The following is a 23,747-nucleotide window of genomic DNA, read 5'->3' as shown; positions in this document are numbered from 1 at the left end:
ATATCACCGATAACTACGGCAGCACATGCATGTGAACGCTGGATATTGAATAAGGAAGACCGATGAGGAATCGATGTGTTTGAATTATGGCACTGGAGAATACTGGAGATTACCAGACTGCCAAAAGGACAAACACATCTGTCTTGGAAGAAGTACAGTCAGAATGCTCCTTAGAAGCAAGGATGGCGAGACTTCGTCTCATGGTACTTTGGACATATTGCCAGGAAAGATCATGTTTGGTAAAGTGGAAGGGCAGTGAAAAAGACAATGGCCTTCCTGAGATGCACTGACACAGGAGCTGCAACAATAGGGTCAAACGTAGGATCAATGGTGAGGATGACATAGGACCAGGCAGCGTTTTGTTCTGTTGCGCCTAGGGCTGCTGAGAGCTGGAAGTGACCCGATGGCACCTAAAAACAGCGACAACAACGCAGATTAGGATTTTGAACTCCAAGCCTTGAGCTGGGAATCTTGCTCTTCCAAATATTGGCCTGGGATGACACTTCTCTCGCCCATAAAACAAGGATAATGTTACCTTCCTTGTAGGGCTTTTCAGAGTCAGAGCTCTGGGTTAAACACGTAGACTTTAGAGTAAGGCGGGCCTGGGTTCAGATCTTGGCCCTGTCTCCTGATAGCTCTGGGTCCTCCGAAATCTATAAAGTTGTTGGGATTGTCACACAGAGATGATGTCAGTAAAAGGCCCGGGACACAGTAATGCCAACCATCACGGAGACACTGACACACCGGAGGGGGGAGGGCACTCACCCCTATCAGGCTCTGTCACTTCCTAACTCTACTGCCGAGGGTGAGCAGATTAACCTGAGCATCTCAGCTCCCTGGCTTGTAAACTGGGGATAATAATAGTGCCTCCTTCAGAGCATTGCTGTGAAAATGGAGTAAATATATACATGTAAGGCACTCTGAACAATGCTTGGCATAGAGTAAGCACTCAATAAATGTTAGCTGCTATCAATAGCAACGCTAACAATAAAATTAATCACCAAGTGGAAGAAGAGGGAAGGACTGCTCAATCCTGGGACACAGGCATCCCATGGAATTATTCCAAGGAGGTCCCTGGACAGCTGGTTGTAGACAGTAACTTCTCAAGTCTCTTAGAGAAAGAGATCTTCTACGGAAAAGATGGGAGGCTGGGTGCTCCCAAGCCAAATCCCAGTCCTGCTGCCCAGGAGGCCAGTCCCTGGGGAGGAAATCAAGGCTCCTTGGAAGGGACACTGTGTTCCTGGCTCCGCCTGACTCAGGGGAACAAAGGCACGTGTGTGTGGCCTGGGAGGAGGGAGGGGGATGTTTCCTTTCAAGAGCGGAACAAAGGATCTGAGGCATAGTTGACTTCTGTCCAATTCCCTCCCAGGCCAGCTCCCATTCCTCAGATGATTGTCCAACAAGGTTTGCAACCTTTGGGCTTCCTCCTGAAAGGTAACTGCGGGGGAGGGGAAGGCAGGCCAGCCTCACTCTGGCCTCAGCCATCATTCTCCAGGAGGCAGGATTTACATGTAGGCAAACCTCTAAGGCATCTCTTTAGGAGCCTCTGTCCTGGGCAGGGGTGGGATGGCGATCCCTGGGGGAACTCGGGGTTGATGGATGACCCAGGGCACTGCAAGGACAGGTTAGCTGTGGCTGAAACTATTGCCAAGCGCTGGAGCCCAGGAGAGAAGTCTCTGAGTTCTCACGGACCCCACACATAGTCCAAGGTGAGGTTGGTAGGAATGGTCAGAAAGAAGGCCTTGTCTCAATTGAATAGGGGATACTTAACAGGCTAGAAGGAGAAGCGATGGTGTGAAGCGGGAAAGGAGAAGGAGGAAAGTAGTCAACAAGGGGAAAGGGAGAGCTGTGTCCCCAAAAAGTGGTTTTTGAGGGGGCGCCTCTAGGGACATTGCTTTCCAGTTTCCACTCTCTCGCTGGCAGGGATCTGCTGCAGGGCTGGGACAGGAAGCAGTGCATGGAAGGCACTGCAGTGGCATTTCCTGAAGAGCCAGGAAAACCTCTAGTTCCGAGGGGAGCGCTGGAGCCCGCCCCAAAGGCCCTGCAGCTTGGAGCGCACGGCCAGGCTCCTCATCGGGGATGAAACTGAGGCAGTTTCTTTTTGCAAAAACACTGCTGGTAAAAATCAAACCAAACCCAAAATGGGATGTAATGAGCAGGGAGCCAGATAACCTGACCCCCCAGGATGAGGATGTCAATGCTGCAGCCAACAGTGACAGGCAAGATTCTGAGGGCCTTAAATGAAAATTAACTGAGTTTTCCAGAACACACTCTTCCAGGTGGGCACTATTATTATAGTCATTTACAGATGAGGAAAACACAGTCACAGAGAGGTTAAGAGGCTTGCCCAAGATCACACAGCAAGTTAAGAACCAAAAGGCTGAACTGTACCTCTTCCTCCTGATGTGCTCTGGGCCAGGTTGTATAGCCCGTAGGCCTGATTTCACAATGGGAAATGGAGATGACAGCCTTTCTGCTCACCTCCCAGCACAGCCTTGAACATCGAAAGGTCAAGCGGATAGGAAAATGCTTTGTAAGCTGTGCAATGCTACCTAAGTGTGTGGTGTGTGTGTGTGTGTGTGTGTGTGTGTGTGTGAACCCTACACTGAAACTTGCATCTATTGACAGAAAAGAGCCCTCTTGGGATCTAAGCGGATTTGTGCTGTAGATTCGGACCTCTGCGCCTAGGGTGCATTTGAGTTACGGTAGTGGCGGAGAATACTGAAAGTACCATGGACTACCAAAAGAACCAACACATCTGCTTTGGAAGAAGTACGGCCAAAATGCTTCTTAGAAACAAGGACTTCGTCTCACATACTTTGGACAGGTTGTCCAGAGAGAACACATATGGCACTAGTCACAGAACATTGCTAGAAACACGGACAGTCAACGTGCTTCTGGTGAAGCTGTAAAAGAAAATGCTGGCCATGTGATAGGGCAAAGGAGGAAGGACAATGCTTTTTATAGAGTGGCAAGTGACTTGTCTGAACTATGCTCAAATGTTTAGTGGACGACGGAACTTGTAAGTGATGAACTTAGATATCTAGCTGATAAGATTGCTAGGCAAGATTTGGAAGGGACCACATGATTTTTCCTCGCTTACAGTCAAATGTGAGAGAAAAGAGATGGCCTTAAAATGAACTGTGCAACACAAGACCAGAACTTAAATGATTTGGAAAATTCGGCTATACAAGCTAAGGACGTGTGTCCTATAATGTTCACCAAGGACAAAGCTACACAATCTTTCAAGAGTAAGTCTATGACAGACAGACCTCATCAACTATCACAGCAGAAAATCTACCAAATTAGACCAAAAGGGAAAAAAGATAGAAAGGAAGGAAAGACCACTGTCTGTCTCTTGGAACTTTATAGGCAGGAAGCAGGTCAAAGGAGCTACACCTGTTGTCTTCCAAGAAATGAAAAAGACCATCCTTGAAGCAGCTTCGAGACCAGCAGAACTGTTGAAAGGCCTTCAACAATAGGAAGCAGGGCCTTCTCGGTTTCAAAGGAAGGGGCCACCAGTCTTCTGGCTCTCAAAGGGTGGGATCATGGCCTCTGAGGTTTCAAAGAGTGGGATCTTTGCCAATTCAGTTGCTTAGTATGGAGCTACTGTTAAGGTATGCCAGTGGGTGGGGCCACCATTCAAAGATGTGATGGTGGGTTTACCAGTGTGGTTACTGCCATTCCGATGGACTAGGAGAACAGGGTCCCCCAAGCCGAGAGAGTAGAGTTGTTTCTTCTCAGAATCCAGAGGCCAACACCCAGAGTCTGGAAGTCGGACCAATGCTTAGAGAGTCCTAAAAACAGAGAATGATTTCCAAGCCTTGAGAGTTCATGTAGTTTGTTCTACTGGGTTTGGGACTTGCCTATTGTCCCTTCTTGCTCTCCAATGTCTCCCATTTGTGATAGGCGTCTATCTACCTCATGCCTGTTTCGCCATTGTACTTTGGAAAACAGGCAACTTGTTATCTAGAAGAATTCTCCCCCAGGATAGAATCTGCTTAAAAGTATCACCCACGTTTTATTGGATGACTCAGAAGATAAAATTTTGGGCTTGGAGTGGATTTATGACTTTTGGGCTCATCTCTTTTGAACTAAAAAAGATCAGACAAGTAAAGCAGAGATGGGATAAAATAGATGTCACACAAATGGAGATCCCCAAGGAGCCAGGAGCAGAGGCTGAAGAGACCAGGGCCTTCCTCCAGAGGTGACAGAGAGAAAGCTTTCCCCTATAGCCAGCACACAGAATTCGGACATCTAGCCTCCTAATTGAGAGAAACGAAACGTGTTTGTTCAAGCCATCCACTGTGGTCTTTCTGTTACAGCAAAACTGGATACCTATGACGATAACAAGGTGAACTATGCCTTAATGGTGGGAATGGTCACAAGACCTCAGACCAATGAGGAGGACTGGGATTCTTACACTCTTTATGCTAAAACCTCTGTCTTACAAATGTGGAAACTGGGGACTGGGAGTGAAATGATTTGGCAAAGGTGAGACAAATCAGGAACCAACTGAAAGGACCAGGATCCTAACTCCAGGCTGGTACCTGTGACACCACCCTCATGCAAATAGTATGGGACTCCTACCATGACAAACCCTGCGAGGGTCTGCTCTTCGTGCCAGAGGGTCCCCATAGAGTTTAGAAAAAGGAGATTCTGTGGATGGGTCTCTGACAAATTCTGCAGTGAAAGTCAGAATTGTGATATCTATATGGCATCAGGCTGTACGTATCTCAAACATACTTCCTTGGGTGTTCACTATCACTGTGGTGGAGGTATTATTCACTGCCCCAAGGCTCAGAGAGGTCAAGAAGCTTGCCCCAGATCACACAGCTATACAGGGAGAAGTAGTACCTGAACCCAGGTCAGTTTCAGTTTTCAGATAGAAATATTCCTACAGTGGATGAGGACTATTTGCCAGGGTACCACACTGGAGAGAACTCTTCCCAAAGGACATCTAGCTTGCTTAGTCCCAACTTTATAATCATCAAGTGGCTATAAACTGGTTGGACCCAGAAACAGTCAATGTGCATTAAGTCTGTTATTCTCCAGGCCCTTCTGACCAGATCCACCTCTACTTCCAGGTCCCAGTCACTACCCTTTCTCACCTGGCAGCTGCATCAGCCTCTTCAATGAGCTCCCTACGAAATTCGGACCCTATAACACCTGCTCAAAATCTCCTTTTGGTTTCCTCTTACACAGCCAGCCAGGCCAAGTCCTCACCAGGGCCTATCAGGCCCCTTGTAATCTGACCTCTGGCTACCTCTCGCCTCTCAGAGATTCTAACACTGCCCCCTTGTTCTTTCTGTTTGTCAACTTGGCCTTCTTGCTTGCCCTTGAACATGTCAAACTTACCTCCTCAGTCCATTCCTTATGCTTAAAACTCTCTTTCTCCAGATACTCACATGACTCACTGTCTTATCTGGGCTCAAATATCACCTTTTGGCAATTCTTCTCTGATCACTCATTTAAAACTGCAACCTCACACCGCCCTTGTCAGGCATACTTTGTGCCCTTACCTGTTTTATTTCTTCCTAGGATTGGCCATCTCCTGATCTGTGTTATGTGTTTGTATATTGTGAGCTCCATGAAAACAGAAACTTAGTTTTGTTTACTGCTGTACCTCCAGTACCTAGGACAGTGTCTGGTGCATAAGAGGTCCTCAATGAACACTTTTCTAAACCAATTAATAGATTATTAGGCAAAGGGAAACTCCCATTATCATGATTAAGGCTTGGTAAGTAACTGTTTCTTCAGAAAGTCAGTGGGCACCTCTTTCACTGGGGAAGTGCTATGCCCAAGACCTCTCTGGGCAATACTAGAGAGACAGGAATGGGTGGGCAGGATGTGGACTCTTCCCTCAGGAAACTCCTAAACCTGACAGATGACTCTGTCAGAAACGTCTCCTTTACACTAATTCAAACCCCACCACTGTTAACTTCCTCTCATTTATACAGGTTTTTCTGGGTACTACACACAGGGTGGGGAAGGGGGGGCGGGGCTTAGTCCTTCTTCAGCTATTTGAAGTCAGAGCATATTTTCATGGGTCTTCTCGTCCTCGGGCTAAGCCAGTGAGCTGTCTGCCTCTGACGTGACACTTGGGAATGGAAAGACAGACGGACAGTTGGCTGGAGGGAGAGAAGGGCAGAGGATCTAGGAGCACAGTGGTTTCTTCAAAGACAAGAGGAGGAGTGCTCAGGGAGGGAGGGCTCCGTGGCATTAGGTTGGAGATTGGGATGGGAACAGGAGCACTGCTAATTAAGGTAGCAGATTATGTTTCTTTAGAAGAGTAGCTTACGGGGAAATACCACAGTTGCTTACGGAAAGCCCAGGATGGAAGGCTGAGAGCACTGGGAAAACGAGAGAGAGAGTGCACAGAGAGGGACACGTAAGTCCATTGGGCTCAGGGCAGATACCTGCTGAAGGAAGGGACCGCGGGTGGTTTGCCCATGCAAAGTCAAGAAAACCCTCCACTGTCCAATGGGGCCCCCTGAAAAAACACCTGGGTAATTTTCAACCCAAAGCTGAAGGGCTCTACGAGGCTCCTGGGGAAATTAGTCCCAGGGAGGGTGGAAAAGCCTGTGGTGCTGACTTTCCTGAGCCCTCTAAAACACCAAACACCGAGAAGAAACGGGGGTTCCGAGGGGGAGACCCTGAGACACTTCCACCTCATTTGGGGACTTGAATGAGATTACTAAAAATTTCCATGTTTGGGGTTTCTAATGGGGTTTCCCCAAGAAAACCGCAGAACTGCCAACAGCTGCTAAATATCTGCAAAGTGAGCTGAGGTGTTTGAGCTAAGCAGTCAATCATGCACACTGACGAGCCAGATGACGCAAGAGGAGACCTGCAGGAGCTACAGGACAAGGTCAAGTGAGGTTTCTCCTTATCCACACTGTCCATTGCTTCAAGGACGGTGTTTCCATCAGGCTGAGGGATTCTCCCTGGGCAGCTATCTCCGAAGGCCCACCTAGTCCTCGCCCTTCAACTGTCGACACTCCCCCTGGAAAGCACCAGAAACACTTCTCTGTTCTCAGGGAAGGTCACGCCATCACCCTGCATCCATTCTAGGGGCTAGCTCTGCTTCTCCAGGAGACAAAGTTCAGGGCCCTGAGGGAGGCAGCCCATGCCATTAAAAGAGATGCTCCCACTCTACAATTAAGGCACAGCAGGGGCTTTTGTTCTAGGTCCTTTACTGGAGTCCAGCCCTGTGGCTGGCTACCATTATTCCACTTTATAGGTGGGAGAGAGGATGGACAAAACAGATGAACAGGTTCAGCATCTCGCCAGGTGACTCCAGGAAGGTGGAGGTGTGGCTGAGAGTCTAGAGTTCCAGCCCATGAAGCTTTATCCCCCCAATTAAGCAGCAAGACCTGGGGCAGGTCACCTCCTCCCCACAGACACATCACTGACAGGACTTTAACCAGGAAAACAGGGGACAAGAAGCCCATTCTGACTGGGCAAACCCCCGATTTCCACTGGGATACTGGCAGTGCCTGAGTTTTACCAGGGCCAGAAGCTGAGCCTACTCACACGCCTCTGGGAACCTGCTACCATTCCTCGAGCAGCTACTTGAACAATGTTAGGACCACAGCCCAGAGAATAAGCACTGTCACAGGCATGTTTTGCTTGGCCCCAAAAGCCTCGCTGGCTTTCTGTGCCAATTGGTCTGGGTTGCTTGCTTCTCCCTTGGACAAGTTGATGTGGAGGGAGAGTTTAGTTTTCGGAATCACTCAGCCGTTTAACTGGCTGAGGGACACCTGGGGCCTCTTAAGTCATTAGGAGCTTCAGATGTAAAAACAGAAGGAAAACCATTGACGGTGCTACAGACTGAATTGTGTCACCCTATAATGTGTGCTGTGACTCCTAGCTTCCATGACAATGGGCTGTCCTTGTTATGTCAAGGAGGCAGGAGTTAGTGTAGGGTGTGTCTGGAATCCATCTCTTTGGAGATACGAAGCAGATTCAATGAGCAAGCAAAAGAGGCAGATGTGGGGAAAGGCAGATGCCAAGACACATGAATATCTCCAAGGATCTGGAAGCTGGAGCGACAAGGACCCAGGCCTGACACAGAGAGAGAGCTTCCCCTCTAGACCTGACACCTGACTTCATTTCCCACTTCCTGAGAGAATACATTTCTGTTCACCAAAGCCACTGGACTTGTAGGATTTCTATCATTGCACCACTAGCTAAGACAGTGTGCAAAGCTATTGTGTGGAATATCTGAAATGGTACACGGGCCCACAAGGGAATGTATTATATCTGGCTTGCACCTAGAATAGTGCCTGCATGATGCTCAAGGTATATCTGCTACATAAGTACAGCCAACACAATGCTTAATAAGTACTTAGAAAAACCCAATTTTCTCCCCATTGCCTACAAACATTGTTCAACATAACCTCCATGAATACTGAACGCATACCTCAGGATGAACTGGCCCGTAACTCCCCCCTCAAGAACATCCCAGCCTCAGCCTCTGGAAAGGTTAAGAGATGTCATCTTGGTGGCCAGACTGAGCTGGCTCAGAACAGGATGGTGGCTGAGAAGGAAGTGGGAGAGCACCTTCTAGTCAGGCTCAAAGGGGCCGGAATCAAATGTTCTTTACCCCCTGGCCTCGGGGAGAATGTGTGCCCAGAAACAGCCCTGAAATAACTGGCTCTTCTGCACACACCTCTTCTGTTCACCAGGAGGAAGTGACATGCGGTATGTTGTCCAACGGGCTCTGGTAATTTTTGAACAAAGAGAAGGAAAGTAGAATTTCACTCTAGTGGAGAACTGATGAACCTGCCCACGGCTGCTGGGTCCCAGAGCTCTTTCCCTGGACAAAACTGGGCAGCTGGCAATCCTCTGGTCAGGGTGGCCCCCTGTAGGAGCTGGCTGGCAGACTGAGTGCCTCTCCCAGACAGCCTTTGTGTAGAGCTGGCAACGACCCACCTGGTGTTAGGACCATGGCCACAGTCAGACAAAGTGGGCAGATGGCCCAAGACCCATCTTGGATGCCTCAGGCTCAGAGGGTGTGTCTGAAGCTTTGGAATCCAGTCCCTCCTCTAATCAGCTGGACATATACTTGCCCCCAAAGAGAAGGGAAATAGGAGAGGTCACTGCACAAACCTACAGGAACTATTTAATCATTTATCCTCCCAGGGGAGTTCACTGACAGAATGGCTTTCAAGTCCGCTCAGCCTCAGCTCCAGGGAGCTGTCTACTTCTAGCCTCTCCACCGCTAAAGCCCCGACAGCTGCCCGTCATCGACTCCATCCCAGGGCCTTTTATCAGAGCTGGCGAAGGGAAGAGCTGATGAAGTTGCAGAGAAATGGGAAATGAGAGCGAGGGGGGCGGGGATCCAGGGCAAGCTGGGGGAGGGTGCTTACTCAGTGGCAGAATGAAGAGGCAGCCACGCCCTGGGCCTGGCCGACAGACAACTACATTCCTGGCATTCCCAGAGTCCACGGGCATGGCCTTTTCCACATCGACTCCTTCAATAGATGACTTATTTCCCCAGCCTGCTCAATTGCCTGGAGTTGAGGGGGCAGCAGGGCCACGGGAGGCCAGGACCTCCTCTAGGCTGTGTTCACAGTGGAGAACCTAGACTGGCCACTTGAAATATAGACGCTCTCACCAGCACCTCATCCTGATCGCCAGGGGGGATCCCTGGGGCAGGGCTAAGGGCTCACTCTGGGCCCTGAATGTGCCTGGGACCCATAAGAACCACTTGACTCAACTGGCTGGCCTTAAGGCACTGCATTCCCTTCCTCCCAAGGTTTACAACACGCTGCAAGGCAAAGCAGGCTTGTTGTCCTTTCTTCAGGGAGACAAACTGAGGCTCAAGAAGGTCCCATGGCCTGTCCAAGGCCTCACAGCTACTTAAATGACGGCTGGGCCTCACCTCCGTGTCAGTTTGATTCCAGAGCTTGTCACCAAATCTCAATGCCCCCCAGAAACCCCCAGACTGGGTTCTTGCTTTGCCAGCTGAGCTCAGTGAAGGGGCCCCAGAACTCTGGCCAGAAAGCAACAGGCAGAACAGCTGGAGCTCCCCAACCGACCCCAGGCAGTCAAGTGCAAAGTCCCGGGCTTAATGTGTGACACAGCAAGGGCTCTGCAAACAGGCCAACCATGCAGAAAGCTGCACACTTAGGGGCAAACGCCGCAGGCTGGTCCAGCCTCCACGACCTGAATATCAGCCTCTCCTCAGTCATTCCAGACGCAGGTGGGAACTTCTGGCCGGGGAGAAAAGATGTATATATGTAGGTATATGTGTGGGGGGTGGGGGTGGTGTTTGAGGGTCACAGACGCTCACACTCTCCTGCTCACTCATCACCCCTTTGGGTGGTGGAGCATGGTGTCGGGGTGAGGAAACACTGGACTAACTTCTCACACTCTGGGGCTTTGAGCTGAATGAACACAGAGGCTGTGTTTTCCTTTGCAAAGAAACTGGAGCACCAGTCTGCAAGAGTAGGGTCAAGAAGGTGACCAGAATGAAAGATGCCAGGTCCTTCAAGAACTGGGTCAACTGGATTGCCTCACAGTTAACCCCTTGTGGTGACTCGGGGCCGTCACCTCTCAGGAGTCAACTCTCCAAGGATCACAACCCCCACCCCCAAGGGAAAAACAGCAGAAAAGCAATGGGGACCTACAAGGGGCGTGGTCCTTACCCAGCCGCCGTTCTCCTGGATCCAAGGCTCTAGGTGGTCATTCAGATAAGTAGCCATCCAAGTTGCGATCCGACTCACCAATACCTGCATCTCCTTGTCTACGCTTTCCACGCACAGTGCCCCACCGAAGGAGAAAAAGGCCACGATGCGACCCCAGTTCACCCCATCCCGGAAGAGTTCATTCACTACCTGCTCAAAGCTCTGATACGCTGTCCCTGGGGTGATGTGGAGCTGGGACGTCAGGTCACTGAATGCCCGCCGGTAGCGCAGTTCAAACTCATCGCCGGCCTCCCGCAGAGCTTGTTTCACGGAGGTCATGGGGATCACCTCCCGGGCATCCAGGCTGCTGCTGTGGCCAGTGGCTCCATTCACCGCAGGGCTGTCTGCCCGGCGCCAGGAGGGGTTGCCATTGAGGGCACTGGGGGTCTCCAGCTCTGCTTCAGGCCCTTCAGAGGCCCCAGTCCTGTTCTCCTCCACATCACTGAACTGACTCCAATTGTATCCTTTCTGGGAGAGCTTGTAGGACAGAAAGTCCACCACCAGCTCCCGGTTGTTCTGAGACATTTTTTTTTTTTTTATAATAGGGATGAGCTCCACCTGTCCATTGTCCAAAACACCTGCTCTCTCTCACTGCGGCTGCTTTCCGCTTAGTGGTTCTCTGCTGAGATCCAAAGGCAAGATAAGGTTCCGAAGGGAGCGACCGAGCTTCTGGGGAAAGGAAAACAAAATGAGTCCGTCTGCCATCTACCCTCCAGCATCATCCCATTTCCCCGCCAGGTACCGGAGCGGACAGTGCGGCGGCTCTTATGTAAGGTCTGGCTCTCGCTTCGCCGAGACTTCCACAAAAGTCAAATCGAAAGCCTCCTCCTCCCCCTCCCGCCCCCACGGGCTCTGCAACATCACACTGGCCTCTCTTCATTCCAGCCCTCCCACCCCCGCCCTTTTCTCCGAAAAGCCCTTCCTCGGAAAGTCACCCCGGGCGGGCGGGCGGGCAGTCCCCCTACACCACCACCTACATTCAAATCCGTCTCCGGCGGCTGCCGGCGGCGGGCAGGTGCAGCCCCCGGTAGATCTTTTGTATCATAGGTCGCCAGAGGCGGCGGCGGCGGCGGCCGGGATGCCGGTAACTCAGCCGGCCTCGCGACGGCTGGCAATAAAAACAGCCCCGGCCGGAGGGCTCATGCGACCCGGCTGGCTGGGAGCCCCGCGGGCGACACCGGAACCGCGCCGCTCAGGAGCCGGCCCCCTCGCTGGCTTCCTCCTCCATCGCCGGGATCGAGGGCGGCCGCTCGGGCAGTGGCGGCCTCCTACCAGCCGGGAGCCCAGCCCCCTCGCGCTTGCACGCCCCTTGGCGCTGGCTCTCCGCCTCCTACAGGGAGCCGGGAGAACTCCCGGCCGCCGCGGCCGGCCTTTTCTTTCTTTCTGTTTTTTAAAGGACCAGCTCAGGGCGAGGCTTCCGAAACCCTGCAGGGACTTCTGAATGGGGCTCAAGGTTTCGGGGGGAGGAGGAAGGCTGAGGAAGCGGCCTCGGATGGGCGATGTGGCTTCCGAAAGGCCATCCCCGGCCCTTTCCGGAAGGCTGACGGCCAGGCTCCCCCCACAAACGCCGCCGGTTTTCTCTGAATTCCCCAGTGGACGTGGCAGTGGCAATGGGGGAGCGCCCGGTCCTCCATCCCCCACCCGGACACAATGGCCGCCGGCGCCCGGCACAAAGACCGGGTGAGGGTGAGGCGCCCGGCCTCGCCTCGGGTCAGGAAGTGGGGTCGAAGGCCGTTCGAGGCCCCCCACACGCCGAGAGCACGTTATCCCAGGGACGGGCCCAAGGCGGCTTCCTGACGCCCCCGGACGGGCTCAGGGGCCCGGGGCTGGACCTCCAAAGCCGGGAGTGAGTGTCGGCTGCGGCCTCGCGCCTTCGCGGGCACGCTAGGCCGGGTACCCGCCGGGCCACCGCCCCGTTGCTAGGCAACCTCCTTTCCTCCGGGGCTCCCCCCCACTCAGACCTTTCGGGGAGGAGGGGTCTTGCCCCCGGCGGCCCGCTCAAGTGTAGCCAATCAACGAGCCCAACAGGCACGGAAGCGGGACGGCGAGAGCTCCCATTGGGCGCAGCGCCTGTCACGCACAGGGGAGGCGGCGCGCTCACCTGCGAGCCCCGCGAGCCGTGGGGGGCCACATCCCCCTCCTTGGGCCCCGTAGTTGGCAGACGCGGGAGCTCTTCGCGGCCGACTTCCGCGCCGCGGACCAGGGCCGGCCTACCTGGCTGACTGCTCTCGTCGTCTCTTCCGAACAAGCCGGCCTCAGTTTCCCCTGAAGAGACCGGGGAACTTGCAAGCTCAGTCACTTCCGGTTCTGCGGCAGCGCGCGCGAGCCCGAGACGCAAAGGGAGCGCGCGCCGTAAGTAGCTAGCGTCAAGGCCTGGGGGAGAGCGCCCCCTTGCGGAATCTCTGGGGGGATTTGGAGACATAAATAATTGACAGCTAAGGTTTAGTTCATTCATTCGTCTCTTTCATCAAGCCAGTAATTTGTATGGAGAAAGCATCTCATGGTGGCTGCGAGTAGAAGCCTGGGTTCTGCAACAACTAAGCACCGGAAGGTCGAGGATTCCAGCTCACCAGCTATCTTGCTGTTCTTCGGGAGAAAAATATATGGCAGTCGGCTTCCACAAAAAATTTACAGCCTTATGATGGAGTCCCCAAGAAGAAAACGCTACATCTTACTTTAATGAATAGCGAGCTTGCAAGCAGCCGTTTAAGATCCAACCATTGCCCACTTTCCACCTGGAGCAAAGAAGAGAGAAGACAAATCAAAGACTCCAAGAAATAATTACTTTAGTCACAGCTGCCACTACCTTGAGACCAGGAGAAGTAGATGATGTCTGGCTATTCCTACTGACTGCTCTGATCAGAATCACAATAGAAACGCCTGGGCAGAGGGAGAAGAAAACTCAGAACAAAATAAAAAATAATAAACAAAACCAGACCTACTGGTCTAACGACTACTGATGGAACCCTGAGACTTATGGCCTTTAGATCCCCTTCAAGGCTGGAATGGAACCCATACGTGGGATCAGCCGTCAGCCAAACAATACACAGGCCTATAAAGTGAATGATAACATCGGGGAGAAATGTACTGCTTAGTACAACCAACTGTAGGAGACCAAAAGGGCAGTTTTTGCTAGAAAACAGTTTAGAAGGCAGGGAAGGAAAAAAATAAAAATGGAGCCTAGGGGGGAAGTAGGAAGAATGCTGTTACATTGCGGGGATTGCAACCAATGTGGTGTAACAAAATTAACAAATTGTTGAAAACAAGTTTGTTCTGTAAACGTTCACCGAAATGAAAACAAAAATGTCTCCAGACCTATTAAAATAAAACCCTTAAAAAATGCCTACAATGAGAGATTTACACCCTTAAAAACTAAGGTGACCAGATTTTAACATTGGTAAAGCGGGACAAAAGCGGGACACCATTGATAAAACTCATATCCTGGTGAAATAGCCTCATGGCAGCCGAAAACCGTATACCCTAGCTTGTCGAGCATTCTTTCCAAAAATCGGGACTTTTTAAAAATGCCGTAGGACGCAGGAAAAATTGTCAAAATCGGGACGTCTGGTCACCTTATTAAAAACCCCATGGGGACAGTTTGACTCTGTCCTATAGGAGTGCTGTGCACCTCATGTGCCTTACTGTCAACAGGTGTGACTTGAGAACATTCTCTTTGGGACGACAACTCGGTCCATTGGACAATTTACTCAATTGCTCTGTGCCTCAGTTTCTTCACCTGTGAAATGGGTTCTTGTGAGGATTAAGAGAGTTGGTATTTGCAAAGTGCAGACAACAGTGTACATACCATAATATGTGCTGTTTAAAATGTAGCCCACAAATACTGTGTTTTCCTGCAGACAATCTAGAGAGGTGGAGAAAGAAAGTAAATAACTAATTAGTAACGAGTACTAGGAAGAAAACAATCAGAATATTGTGATTTATTGCTTTAGAATAGTCAGGGGAGAGACATTTATTCATGATTACTTGTATGAGGGATCCAGGGAGCGGATCACCTCTTTGAAGAGATGACATTGAACTTAAGACTTGAAGGATAAGAGAATGTCAGCTTAGAGAGTGAGCTCTGGGAACAGCCACCTAGGTAGAAGGGCGGCATTGCAAATGTCCTGAGGTAGAAAGATCTTGGCGTGTGCCTCAAGCTGAATGAGAAGTAGTGTAATGTGATTAAAGGTGAGTTGGAATTGATTCTCAGCGCAGACGGATGTTTTGTGTTCATTTCATTGATTTAGTACAGGTGTATAAGGACATTGAATATGAAAAGTATATGAAAGAAGTGAAAACAAAACCCCTGTTCTCATTCCTGCTTTTCAAGGCCCAGTTCCCCGTACAGAGATCATCACCCTTTCGCAGGTAGCCTTTCAGCGAAGGTTGCAAGAGTCACAGCATGTAGGTTTAAATATTTCTCTCCAGGTTTAACTTAAAAAAAAAAAAAGTTTAAAAACCTCACTGCCATGAATTGACTAAGGCTCAGAATGACCTTTTAGGACAGGGTAAAACTGCTCTGAGGGCTTCCCAGGCTGTAAATCTACCAGGGCAGAAAGCCTCATCTTTCTCACACGTGGAATATGGTGGTTTTGAACTGCTGAACTTGCAGTTAGCAGCCCAATGTGTAACTACTACACCACCAGGGCGCCTACAACACCTCGTTATAAATACTTATACACTTGCTTCCTCCTCACCTCCCCGCCCAGCCCCAGCTCTACAATTTGAAGCTGCCTCAAGTTTTTAAGTTAATGCACAACTTTAGAAAGACCACCATAATTTACTGGCTCTGCCTCCTACTTGGGAACATTTCGGTAGATGCTAAGTTTTCCTTGTTACAGATGGTAAGGCAATAATTTGTCCATTCATTATTCTGCATATGTAGGAGTTTATCTGCAAGGTACATCGCTGGAAGTGAATTGCTGGGTAAATGCATGCATGTGGGTGTCTGTCGTGGAGGTTGGCATACTGGTTTATGTAGCAGCGGTACGTTTCCTGTCCCATAGTAAGGGACGAGAATGCCCATTTCCTCTCAGCCTGATCTACACAGTCTGTGACCGAACATTTGGATCCTTGAAAATTGGTCGGGTAAAAAGTGAGAGGCACGTTTGTTTTTCAGTTCTTTGGTGAGGAGTGAAATTGAGCTCCTTTTCTTCTTGAAGAACTTTTTTTGGGATATGCTTTAGTGACTTCTTTGTTTATATACATCATCCGCCTCCTTTTCTGTTGGTCTTTCTGCTGAATTTTCCCTTCCTCAACTTACAGGGATTTTTATTCTTTTTCTCCTTATACACCTGATTTGTAAATATTTCTTCTGCTTTTTTGTTTTGTTTATTACCACGAGAAAACCATTTAATTTCTATGTGTTTTATCCAACTTTTCCTTGGGGTTTCTTGGTTATACTTAGGAAGGCCTTCTCCAGTTCAATTTTATAAAAATAATTCTACATGCTTTTAAAGCTTTACCTGGCTACATAGTTTACATTTACCTTCTCATCATCCTAAATTTGTGTTGGTATAAGGTTTGAGTAAGAATTCTGATCTCCTTCCCCCAAATAACTACTCAATTAGTTGTCAATACAATGTATAGAATCCCATCATCTTCTCCTCTTTCCTTTGAAATATTCTGTGATCATAGACTACGTTCTAGAATGTTGGGGGATAATTTCTGAACTTTCCACTCTGTTCCATAGGAGGCTTTTCTGTTGGGGCAGGACATGGCCTTCTCAGGCTTAAACCACCCGCGGAGTCATAATATTTTCTGTGTTGCAAGTGTCATTTTGGGTGGTGTAAATGGTTAACAAACTCAGCTGCTCAGGGAAGGGTTGGAGGCTTGCATCCTCTCAAAGCCATCTTGCAAGAAAGGCGTGGTGATCAACTTTAATGGTGATCCACCACTGAAAACCTTATGGAGGGTAGTTCTAGTCTGAGCTATCTAGGGTCACCAGGAGCTGGAATCAACTACCCAACAAGTGGTTTTCAGTGTGCTTTGGGAGTCCAGCAGAGTAAAGATTACCCCTGCCCAGAGGTGTGGGATCTCCTGGGCTGTCCCAGAAAGAGAGTCAACCTTTGTCCATCATCAGAAGCAAAAGCCCATGATATGTCCTAGGTAAAGAAGGTGATGGTTGAGACAGGAGTGGTGACAAAGGAGGTTGACTGTAAATGTGTATCTGTCTGTGAAGGACACTAAAGATGAGACTCTAGGTTTTTTTGTTTTTAACTAAGAAAGGACATGGAGACATAGATATATTGTAAAGATTGATGGAATACATGAGAGAATATGGTCTCTGTACTCCTTCCAAGTGGTTAGGCACTGCACTAGGAACCCAAACCCTGTCTGCATTTTTCTAGATTGCATCCTTATGTTTCATTGAATAATACTTTAAAAACAGGACAATCTTATAACTCACTCAAACCAAACCCACTGCCCCCAAGTGGATTCCAACTCATATTGTCTTCTAATGAATTGCTGATGTCAAGTAAGGACCCCAGTCAATCAGTTGTCATCTAGTGGATTCTGAGTTATGACAAATCTCATCTCCACTTATGTGATTTTAGACTTCTCTAAATCTGTTTTCTCTTCCACAACACGGTTGAATGTCAGACTTTAAAGCGTCTACCACACCTGACACGTTCAATAAACTGGACGGGCACAGGATAGTTGTTACGATTGGAAGGGACACAGGTTTCTTTATATTACAAGCAATGCATTCCACAATAAAACTAAGCGAATTCTTGTGTTTCTTCAAGGTCTAACGCACAGCCACAAGGAGAATAATAGAAATAAATATTTCCTTCCTGGAAGTTTTAGAGAGGTCTAGGATACGCGCCATTCTATTAGCTTAATCGGCTTCCATCTCTTCAATTAGTACCATTTTCTCCAACGCTTGGAGCAGAGGATTCTGGGATTTGTAGTTTTTCATTGGCTCACACTAGTGTCAGAAATTACATTTCCCAGAAGCCTCCAGGACCGGTGCGTTTGCTAGTCCCGCACCCTGACTTCCGGTGTCGTCGTGATCTCCCGGGCCAATCAGGACGTAGTGAGTGTGTGTTTCCGGCCCTCTGATTGGCGCATTCGACTAGAACGCCTCGGTTCAAATATTCAACGGTATTGAGTGAGGCCCGTGGCGGGTCCTTGCGGCCGCTTGGTTGTCAGATCGGAGGCCGGCGAGGTGAGCGGCGGGACGGGAAGGGACGGCGGCTGGGGCGCGGCTCCTTCCCCGGGTTCTCGAGCAGCCGGAGGGCGACTCCTCGTCCCTGGGTGTTGGCGCCTCTAGGCCGGCTCTACCGCGGCGGGTGCTTTGTGGGGACGCCGCCCAAGCGGAGCTGCCGGGAGCTCCGGGCCTCCCTCTTCTTCTTGACTGGGTTCCCCCGCGAAGGGAAGCACAGTATTAGACCTCGCTCTGTCCGGACCGAGGGCAAAGGGTGTCTCTGGAGGTAAAGGGGGTGGTGGGTGGAGGGGCTGGCGGTTTAAATGGGTGGGTGGGGGGGCGGTGAGGGAGGAAGAGAATTGGGGAAGGCTAATAACTGCGGTGGCAAAGGTGATTCTTGTAGGTAAACTAACTTAAATATTGACTGGACTAAGTTCTCTGCCGGCATTTTCTCCTGTGATTATCGCGCCAAGTCGGGAGGGGTGGGGACCTGGGAGTAGGAGACATTCTTAGCTCCGTTTCAAAGGGGAACCTGAGGTTGGGAATCAATGCAGGTAGGTTTGGAGAAATGGATGAATCCATTTAAATGGAGAAATAGTAGCCCCAGCCGCAAGAAGTGTGGCCTGTAGTGGAGAAAACCAGACGTCACGAACGAACGACTACATTTCACGGCTGTTTTGTCAGATATAAAAGAGAGATATGACAAAATACCCATTTATAAACTATCAAGGGCTCATGCGGGAGGGGGGAGCGGGGAGGGAGGGGAAAAATGAGGACCTAATGTCGGGGGTTTAAATGGAGAGAAAATGTTTTGAGAAACGATGTACAAATGCGCTTTACACAATTGATGTGTGTATGGATTGGGATAACAGTTGTATGAGCCCCTAATAAAATGTTAAAAAAGAAAAAAAATAAAATAAAAGAGAGAGAAATGGGATGTTGTGAGGGAGGGTTCAGTACCACTTGGAGCTGTTTTTTTACCTAGAGCTTTAAATGCTTTTTATCCTAGCGACATTTGCCCAGCCCAGCCCTACCTTTCTTGTGTCTGTGCATTAGGCATCAATGCCTGTCTAGTTTTGCTGTCCTATGGCATTTACAGGGGCCTTGGGGGCTGGGTGGCCAGAGCGCTGGCTGCTAACGGAAGGTGAGCAGCCTCAACCCATTGTGGGAATCTGCTCCCCTAAAGATGAGACCCTTCTGGGGCAAGTCCACTCGGTTCACTAGTGTCTCCATGAGTACTCCAAATTGGATAGCTGGCAGTTTTTTTATGCAAAAGAATATAATATGCATTTACTTATAGATCAGAAGACAGTAAAATGTCAATGAAAATGGAGGAAATTGTTCATTTTCAAAGTTTGAAATATCAGTGTTTTTTTCAAGGGAAAGAATTACGAGATACATCTTACCTTATGACTTACGCTCTCAGAAAACATTTTATACAACTCATCAACAAGGCTTCTTTTAAGCTTTCATTGAAATGAACATGATAAATAGACATGAACACTTCTTTCATGTAGTAGCGACAAGAATCAATCATCCTTTTAAGAAAGAGATGATTTCATTTCCTCCCAACTTGGATTCACCATAAACATGATCCACAAATGACATTGGAGCCTCACCAAGAGTATTATTCCACTGTCTTGCCTGGACAATCATCTCCATTGAAAGACAGCCTTTAGAAATGCACTTTTCTATTAATTTCTGTAGGCCTTCTTTTCCATATAATCTGAAACTTCCTGTTAAACCCAGTGTTCCTGGTCTCGGCAAAGTCTGCATTATGAAATTGGCCCCATGCTGATTATTTTTCTTTTCAAATCCCAGCCCTATGTACCTCCATTCCTTTGTATTGAGTTCTAGAGACAAGGTCTGTTTCTGTCTGTAAATGGCATTTACAGATTGGAGGGAAAGGAAAAGTGGAGTCCAGCCTATATGATACTGTAGAACTGGTTTGCCCTGCCTTCTTTTCTAGAAATTGTGTTTTTGGTGACAGTTTGCATGGCAAAGTAGGTCCCCATTGGACAATTTCCATACAAATTGCTCAGGGACATTTGTCACAATGGGTCACCCTCCTCATTAGTTGTGTTCTGGTTATGTTGCCTGCTTTGTGTTCTCATTTTCCTGTTCCCTTGTTTTCTCTAGAGCAGCGGTTCTCAACCTGTGGGCCTCGACCCCTTTGGGGGTCAAACGACCGTTTCACAGGGGTCACCCGATTCATAACAGTAGCAAAATGACAGTGATGAAGTAGCAACGAAAATAATGTTATGGTTGGAGTCACCACCACGAGGAACTGTATGAAAGTGTCGCGGCCTAAGGAAGGGTGAGAACCACTGCTCTGGAGCAAGTGTTGATTTGTTGGTCCCCGTGGACTGGCTTTTCATGGAGCATGACTTGTGGGCTGTTGTTGGATGCCCCAGTGAATCTGTTCTGACGCCCAGCAAATGACCGGCCTACAGCAGAATGACACCCTTGGTGCAGTGCCATCCTCGACAACCATCCCTATGCTTGAGCCTACCGCTTCAGCCTCCGTAGCAATCTCCCATAGAGGGACTTTATTTTACCAGCTGTCTATTTTGCTAAAAAGTGACCTCAGGATGGTTTTGGTTCAACTCTGTCTCAGGGCCATAGTCCCAGGGAGTCCTTTAGTCTCAACAGGCCCAATAAGTCTGAACATCTTAAGAATTTGAACTCTGTTCTGCAATTTCTCATTTTTCTCTGGGTCTCATCTATTGTCACCGTGCCCTCTGTTTTCTTGATATCGCATTTAATTTTCTTCCTTAGACTCTTCTTGCAGTTCAGTACTAAGGAATTCCCCAAATAGGTCCTGTTAGTTGGACTCCATCACTGTTTTGTGCTTTGTTTGGTTCAGCTCTACCTTATCATGTTATGACAGCAGTTTCCTCGGAAGGCCTCTCACTAATCCAGTGTGTAAATTGGAGTATATGCCACCCTAATAAGGGTATTCTTGTGTCTGGCCTTGTTGTATCACACCCACTCTCCATCCAGACGCGGTGTATCTCTTGTTGGTTTGGAGTAAGTACCGTTTGGTGTGTCAGTTTGGTCTTAAGCTGTCCCTCTTAGGGTCAAGGTTACTGTGTCTTCCAGCTCATTCAACCAATGACTTGACCTCTGAGGGTGGCCCGTGTGCCCAGATTGGCACTAGGACTGTGGGAATACAGAGTGCAGATGTATTCAGGTGTTTTCTTGAATGCTTGCATTTTTTCTTTTAACTTTCCTGGACCTCTTCCCTAATTCTTTTTTAATTTCTGGGAGAGAAAGGAGGAGTGAGGAGTTTTAATATTCGTGGCCAAACTTCTGTTTTTATGTCTGCTGTGGGGGAGAAGCCAAAAACAAAGTTGACAACAAGGAGAATCAACAGTCCACCGACGCTGTGACTAGACACTAGGGGTGTATTTCCAACCAGTGCTTAGTAGCCGAAGGGACAGTGTGGAAAAAGAATGACCAATGGATCAGAGGGTGGGTTGGTTGGTTTGCACAGAGAAACTTTCTAAGAGGGAATTACTGTTAGTGGCAAAAGTATAACCGTATCTGGGGATTATTTAGGACATTAAAAAAGAATGGCCTTTCTACTTTTCTGTAAAAGAAGAAAACGTATGTTTATGTTTTCAATGTGCCTCCTATGGGTCCTGAGGAGCCCTGGTGACCTCGTGGTTACTAGTTGGGCTGCTAACCACAAGATCAGCAGTTCAAAACCACCAGCTGCTCTTCTGGAGAACAATGGGGCTTTCTACTCCCATGAAGAGTCACAGTCTCAAAATCTCACAGGGACAGCTCTACCTTGTCCTATAGAGTGGCTATGAGTTGGCATGAACTTAATGGCAATGAGTTGGGTTTTGTTTTGAGCTATTAGCCTGATGTTTGAGCAGGGTAGGAGTGCGCACTACCTTTCCTTTGATCAGTGTTCCTAAGTTGCAGGTTTGGAAAAGATTCCTTTAAAGCAAGAGTATGTCATATGTATCAAAAACACTTAAGAGATGGCACATGTAGACTCTCAAATGTAAGGAGACGTTTCCATTGATGCCAGCCATTTGTTTAGAAGTTTGGCCTGCTGGGGAAGCCTTGCTGTTAAGACCTTAGCTCCCAGGAGCACACTTTGGTTTTGAGGGTGGGTGGGTGTACATTGTCTTTTATAGCTCCCTTCTGTTCTCTGTTAAACCTTCTTCTGATGAGAGAAATTGAACCTGTCTCATCCCCTCTCCGCTTTTTCAGAGTTCGTGATAAGAAGTACTGTCTCTACCAGACTTGAAGACTTCATTCGACTGGTGGAGAGTACCTCGCAGCTTTGAATCAAGCCCGTAGGTGGGTAGACGGGCAGACCAGTTTTTCTGCAGGGAGGGCTGTTTCCACAGATGTATTGCATTACAGAGGAACAGGGGGAGTATTACTGCCTTAGCCTCATACACGCCAAAGTAACTTCAATGTTTCTTTACTCTTACAGTTAGTTTGATTGAGTCATCATGAACACATCATACAGTTCAGTAGTTCAGTCATTTAAGAAGGATTGTGCAGTCATCACCACCTTCATCTTGGGAGTATTTTCTTCCTTTTTGTAGCCATGGCTGTTGACTTTCTCTCTCAACATTTCTTGTACTTTTATAAAGTAACACGTGTTTCGGAAGAAGATTTATTTATGATAAAAAAGCAAGAAGGAGAAAATAAAAATCATCTACTACCTCACCTCTCAGATAAACCATGGCTAGTGTCTTGATAAACTTCTTTTTCATTTTTTTTCTGGGCCTATATTTGGAAAAATCATATCCACTCATACTCCACATCATGTCTGTTGGGGAAATGTCTGACTGTATATACAGGGGCTTCAAAAAGTTCATGGAAAATTCCATTGTCTTTAAATCAAATTTCCCATGAAATTTTTGAAATCCTCCCCACCCCCCTATATCTGTGGGCGCATAAAGTTATGAGTTCAGAAATCCTGATCCTTTGATGGGGTGTAGAAAAAGCAATAGCTTTCCATATGCAAGCACAAAATGTGTGTTATCTCGTGTCTCCTGTGCAAACCAATGGTGCTACCAGGTATAATGGTAGATGGTCATAATAGATGTTATGTGACTGGTTTATGTATGTACCATATTTCTGTCTAAAAAGTTTACTATGTTACAGCATGTACTTGAACTCGTAGGCAGTAGCATCCAATCTCCTGTATCTGTTAAGTGTTGCTGCACTGCCTCTCTGTTTCTTTCAAAAATATTAACCTTGAAGTGCGTCATGGCTTCCAAACACAGTGGGATTAATGCTAGTGAGAACAGCAGAAGGCAAAAGAGATGTAATGATCTGAAAGCGAAACAAAGGCTATTGCACAGCAAGAAGATGGAAAACCAGTGAGTATTCTTGCTCAGGATTTTGGCATGTTGCACTTGCCAGTCTTAATCTCCAGAAACAAAGGAAAACTTCTCCAAACTGTTAAAGACTCAGCCCCATCGAAGGCTAACAAAAATGCAAGAGGAAGGTGGGAAAACTGGCGATGACCATGAGTTGAGGGGCACCCAGTCGCTCACAGAACTTGCAGATCACTGCTAGGTTGTGACGCATGCTTCAGAACAAGCAGGACCAAATTTCAAACCACAAAATGCCCTATTTCACAGAACATGACTGTGCGAAACACTTTTGTTTTGGTTTTTCTTTTTCCACTTAATAATTGCGCTCTAGCATTTTCTGTGTCCTTAAAGTATCTGGGTGTACTCATTTGTACAGCAGGCCCTGAGAAGGCTGGAGCATTAAGTCGTGGCTGACTCGTAGTGACCCTGTAGGGCAGGACACAACTGCGCTTGCGGGTTTCCGAGACTGACACTCTTTATGGGAGTAGAAAGCCTCCTGTTTGTCTCCTGGAGTGGCTGGTGGTTTCAAACTGCTGACCTCGGGGTTAGCAG

At 48.4% G+C, this 23,747-nt stretch overlaps 2 protein-coding genes across 6 annotated transcripts in view; one reads left to right on the top strand and one right to left on the bottom strand.

Moving 5' to 3' along the window:
• The window catches only part of BCL2L1 (BCL2 like 1), a 47,441-nt gene extending 34,448 nt beyond the window's left edge, over positions 1 to 12,993 (bottom strand). The window contains exons 1-2 of one of the 4 annotated variants that reach the window (XM_045295301.1): positions 12,909 to 12,993; positions 10,656 to 11,363 (exon numbers count right to left, since the gene is read on the bottom strand). In XM_045295301.1, coding sequence (XP_045151236.1) covers positions 10,656 to 11,219 — 564 coding nt within the window. In that variant the 5' untranslated portion in view covers positions 11,220 to 11,363; positions 12,909 to 12,993. Of the gene's footprint in view, positions 1 to 10,655; positions 11,364 to 11,671; positions 12,415 to 12,795; positions 12,873 to 12,908 lie in introns of those variants that run through there. The other 3 variants (XM_045295302.1, XM_004697906.2, XM_004697905.2) reach the window with 3 other exon arrangements.
• A 4,788-nt stretch (positions 12,994 to 17,781) lies between these two features.
• The window catches only part of TPX2 (TPX2 microtubule nucleation factor), a 48,698-nt gene continuing 42,732 nt past the window's right edge, over positions 17,782 to 23,747 (top strand). For both annotated transcript variants that reach the window (XM_045295288.1, XM_045295287.1), the window contains exons 1-2: positions 17,782 to 17,865; positions 22,072 to 22,161. The gene's annotated coding sequence lies outside the window, so the exon portion shown is untranslated. The remainder of the gene's footprint in view (positions 17,866 to 22,071; positions 22,162 to 23,747) is intronic.

Source organism: Echinops telfairi, unplaced genomic scaffold (assembly GCF_000313985.2).
Source record: "Echinops telfairi isolate 266 unplaced genomic scaffold, ASM31398v2 ScPeMD7_5592;HRSCAF=6446, whole genome shotgun sequence".
Taxonomy (NCBI): domain Eukaryota; kingdom Metazoa; phylum Chordata; class Mammalia; order Afrosoricida; family Tenrecidae; genus Echinops; species Echinops telfairi.
The sequence above is the reverse complement of the archived record's forward strand: the minus strand, read 5'-3'. Positions and strand labels throughout refer to the sequence as shown.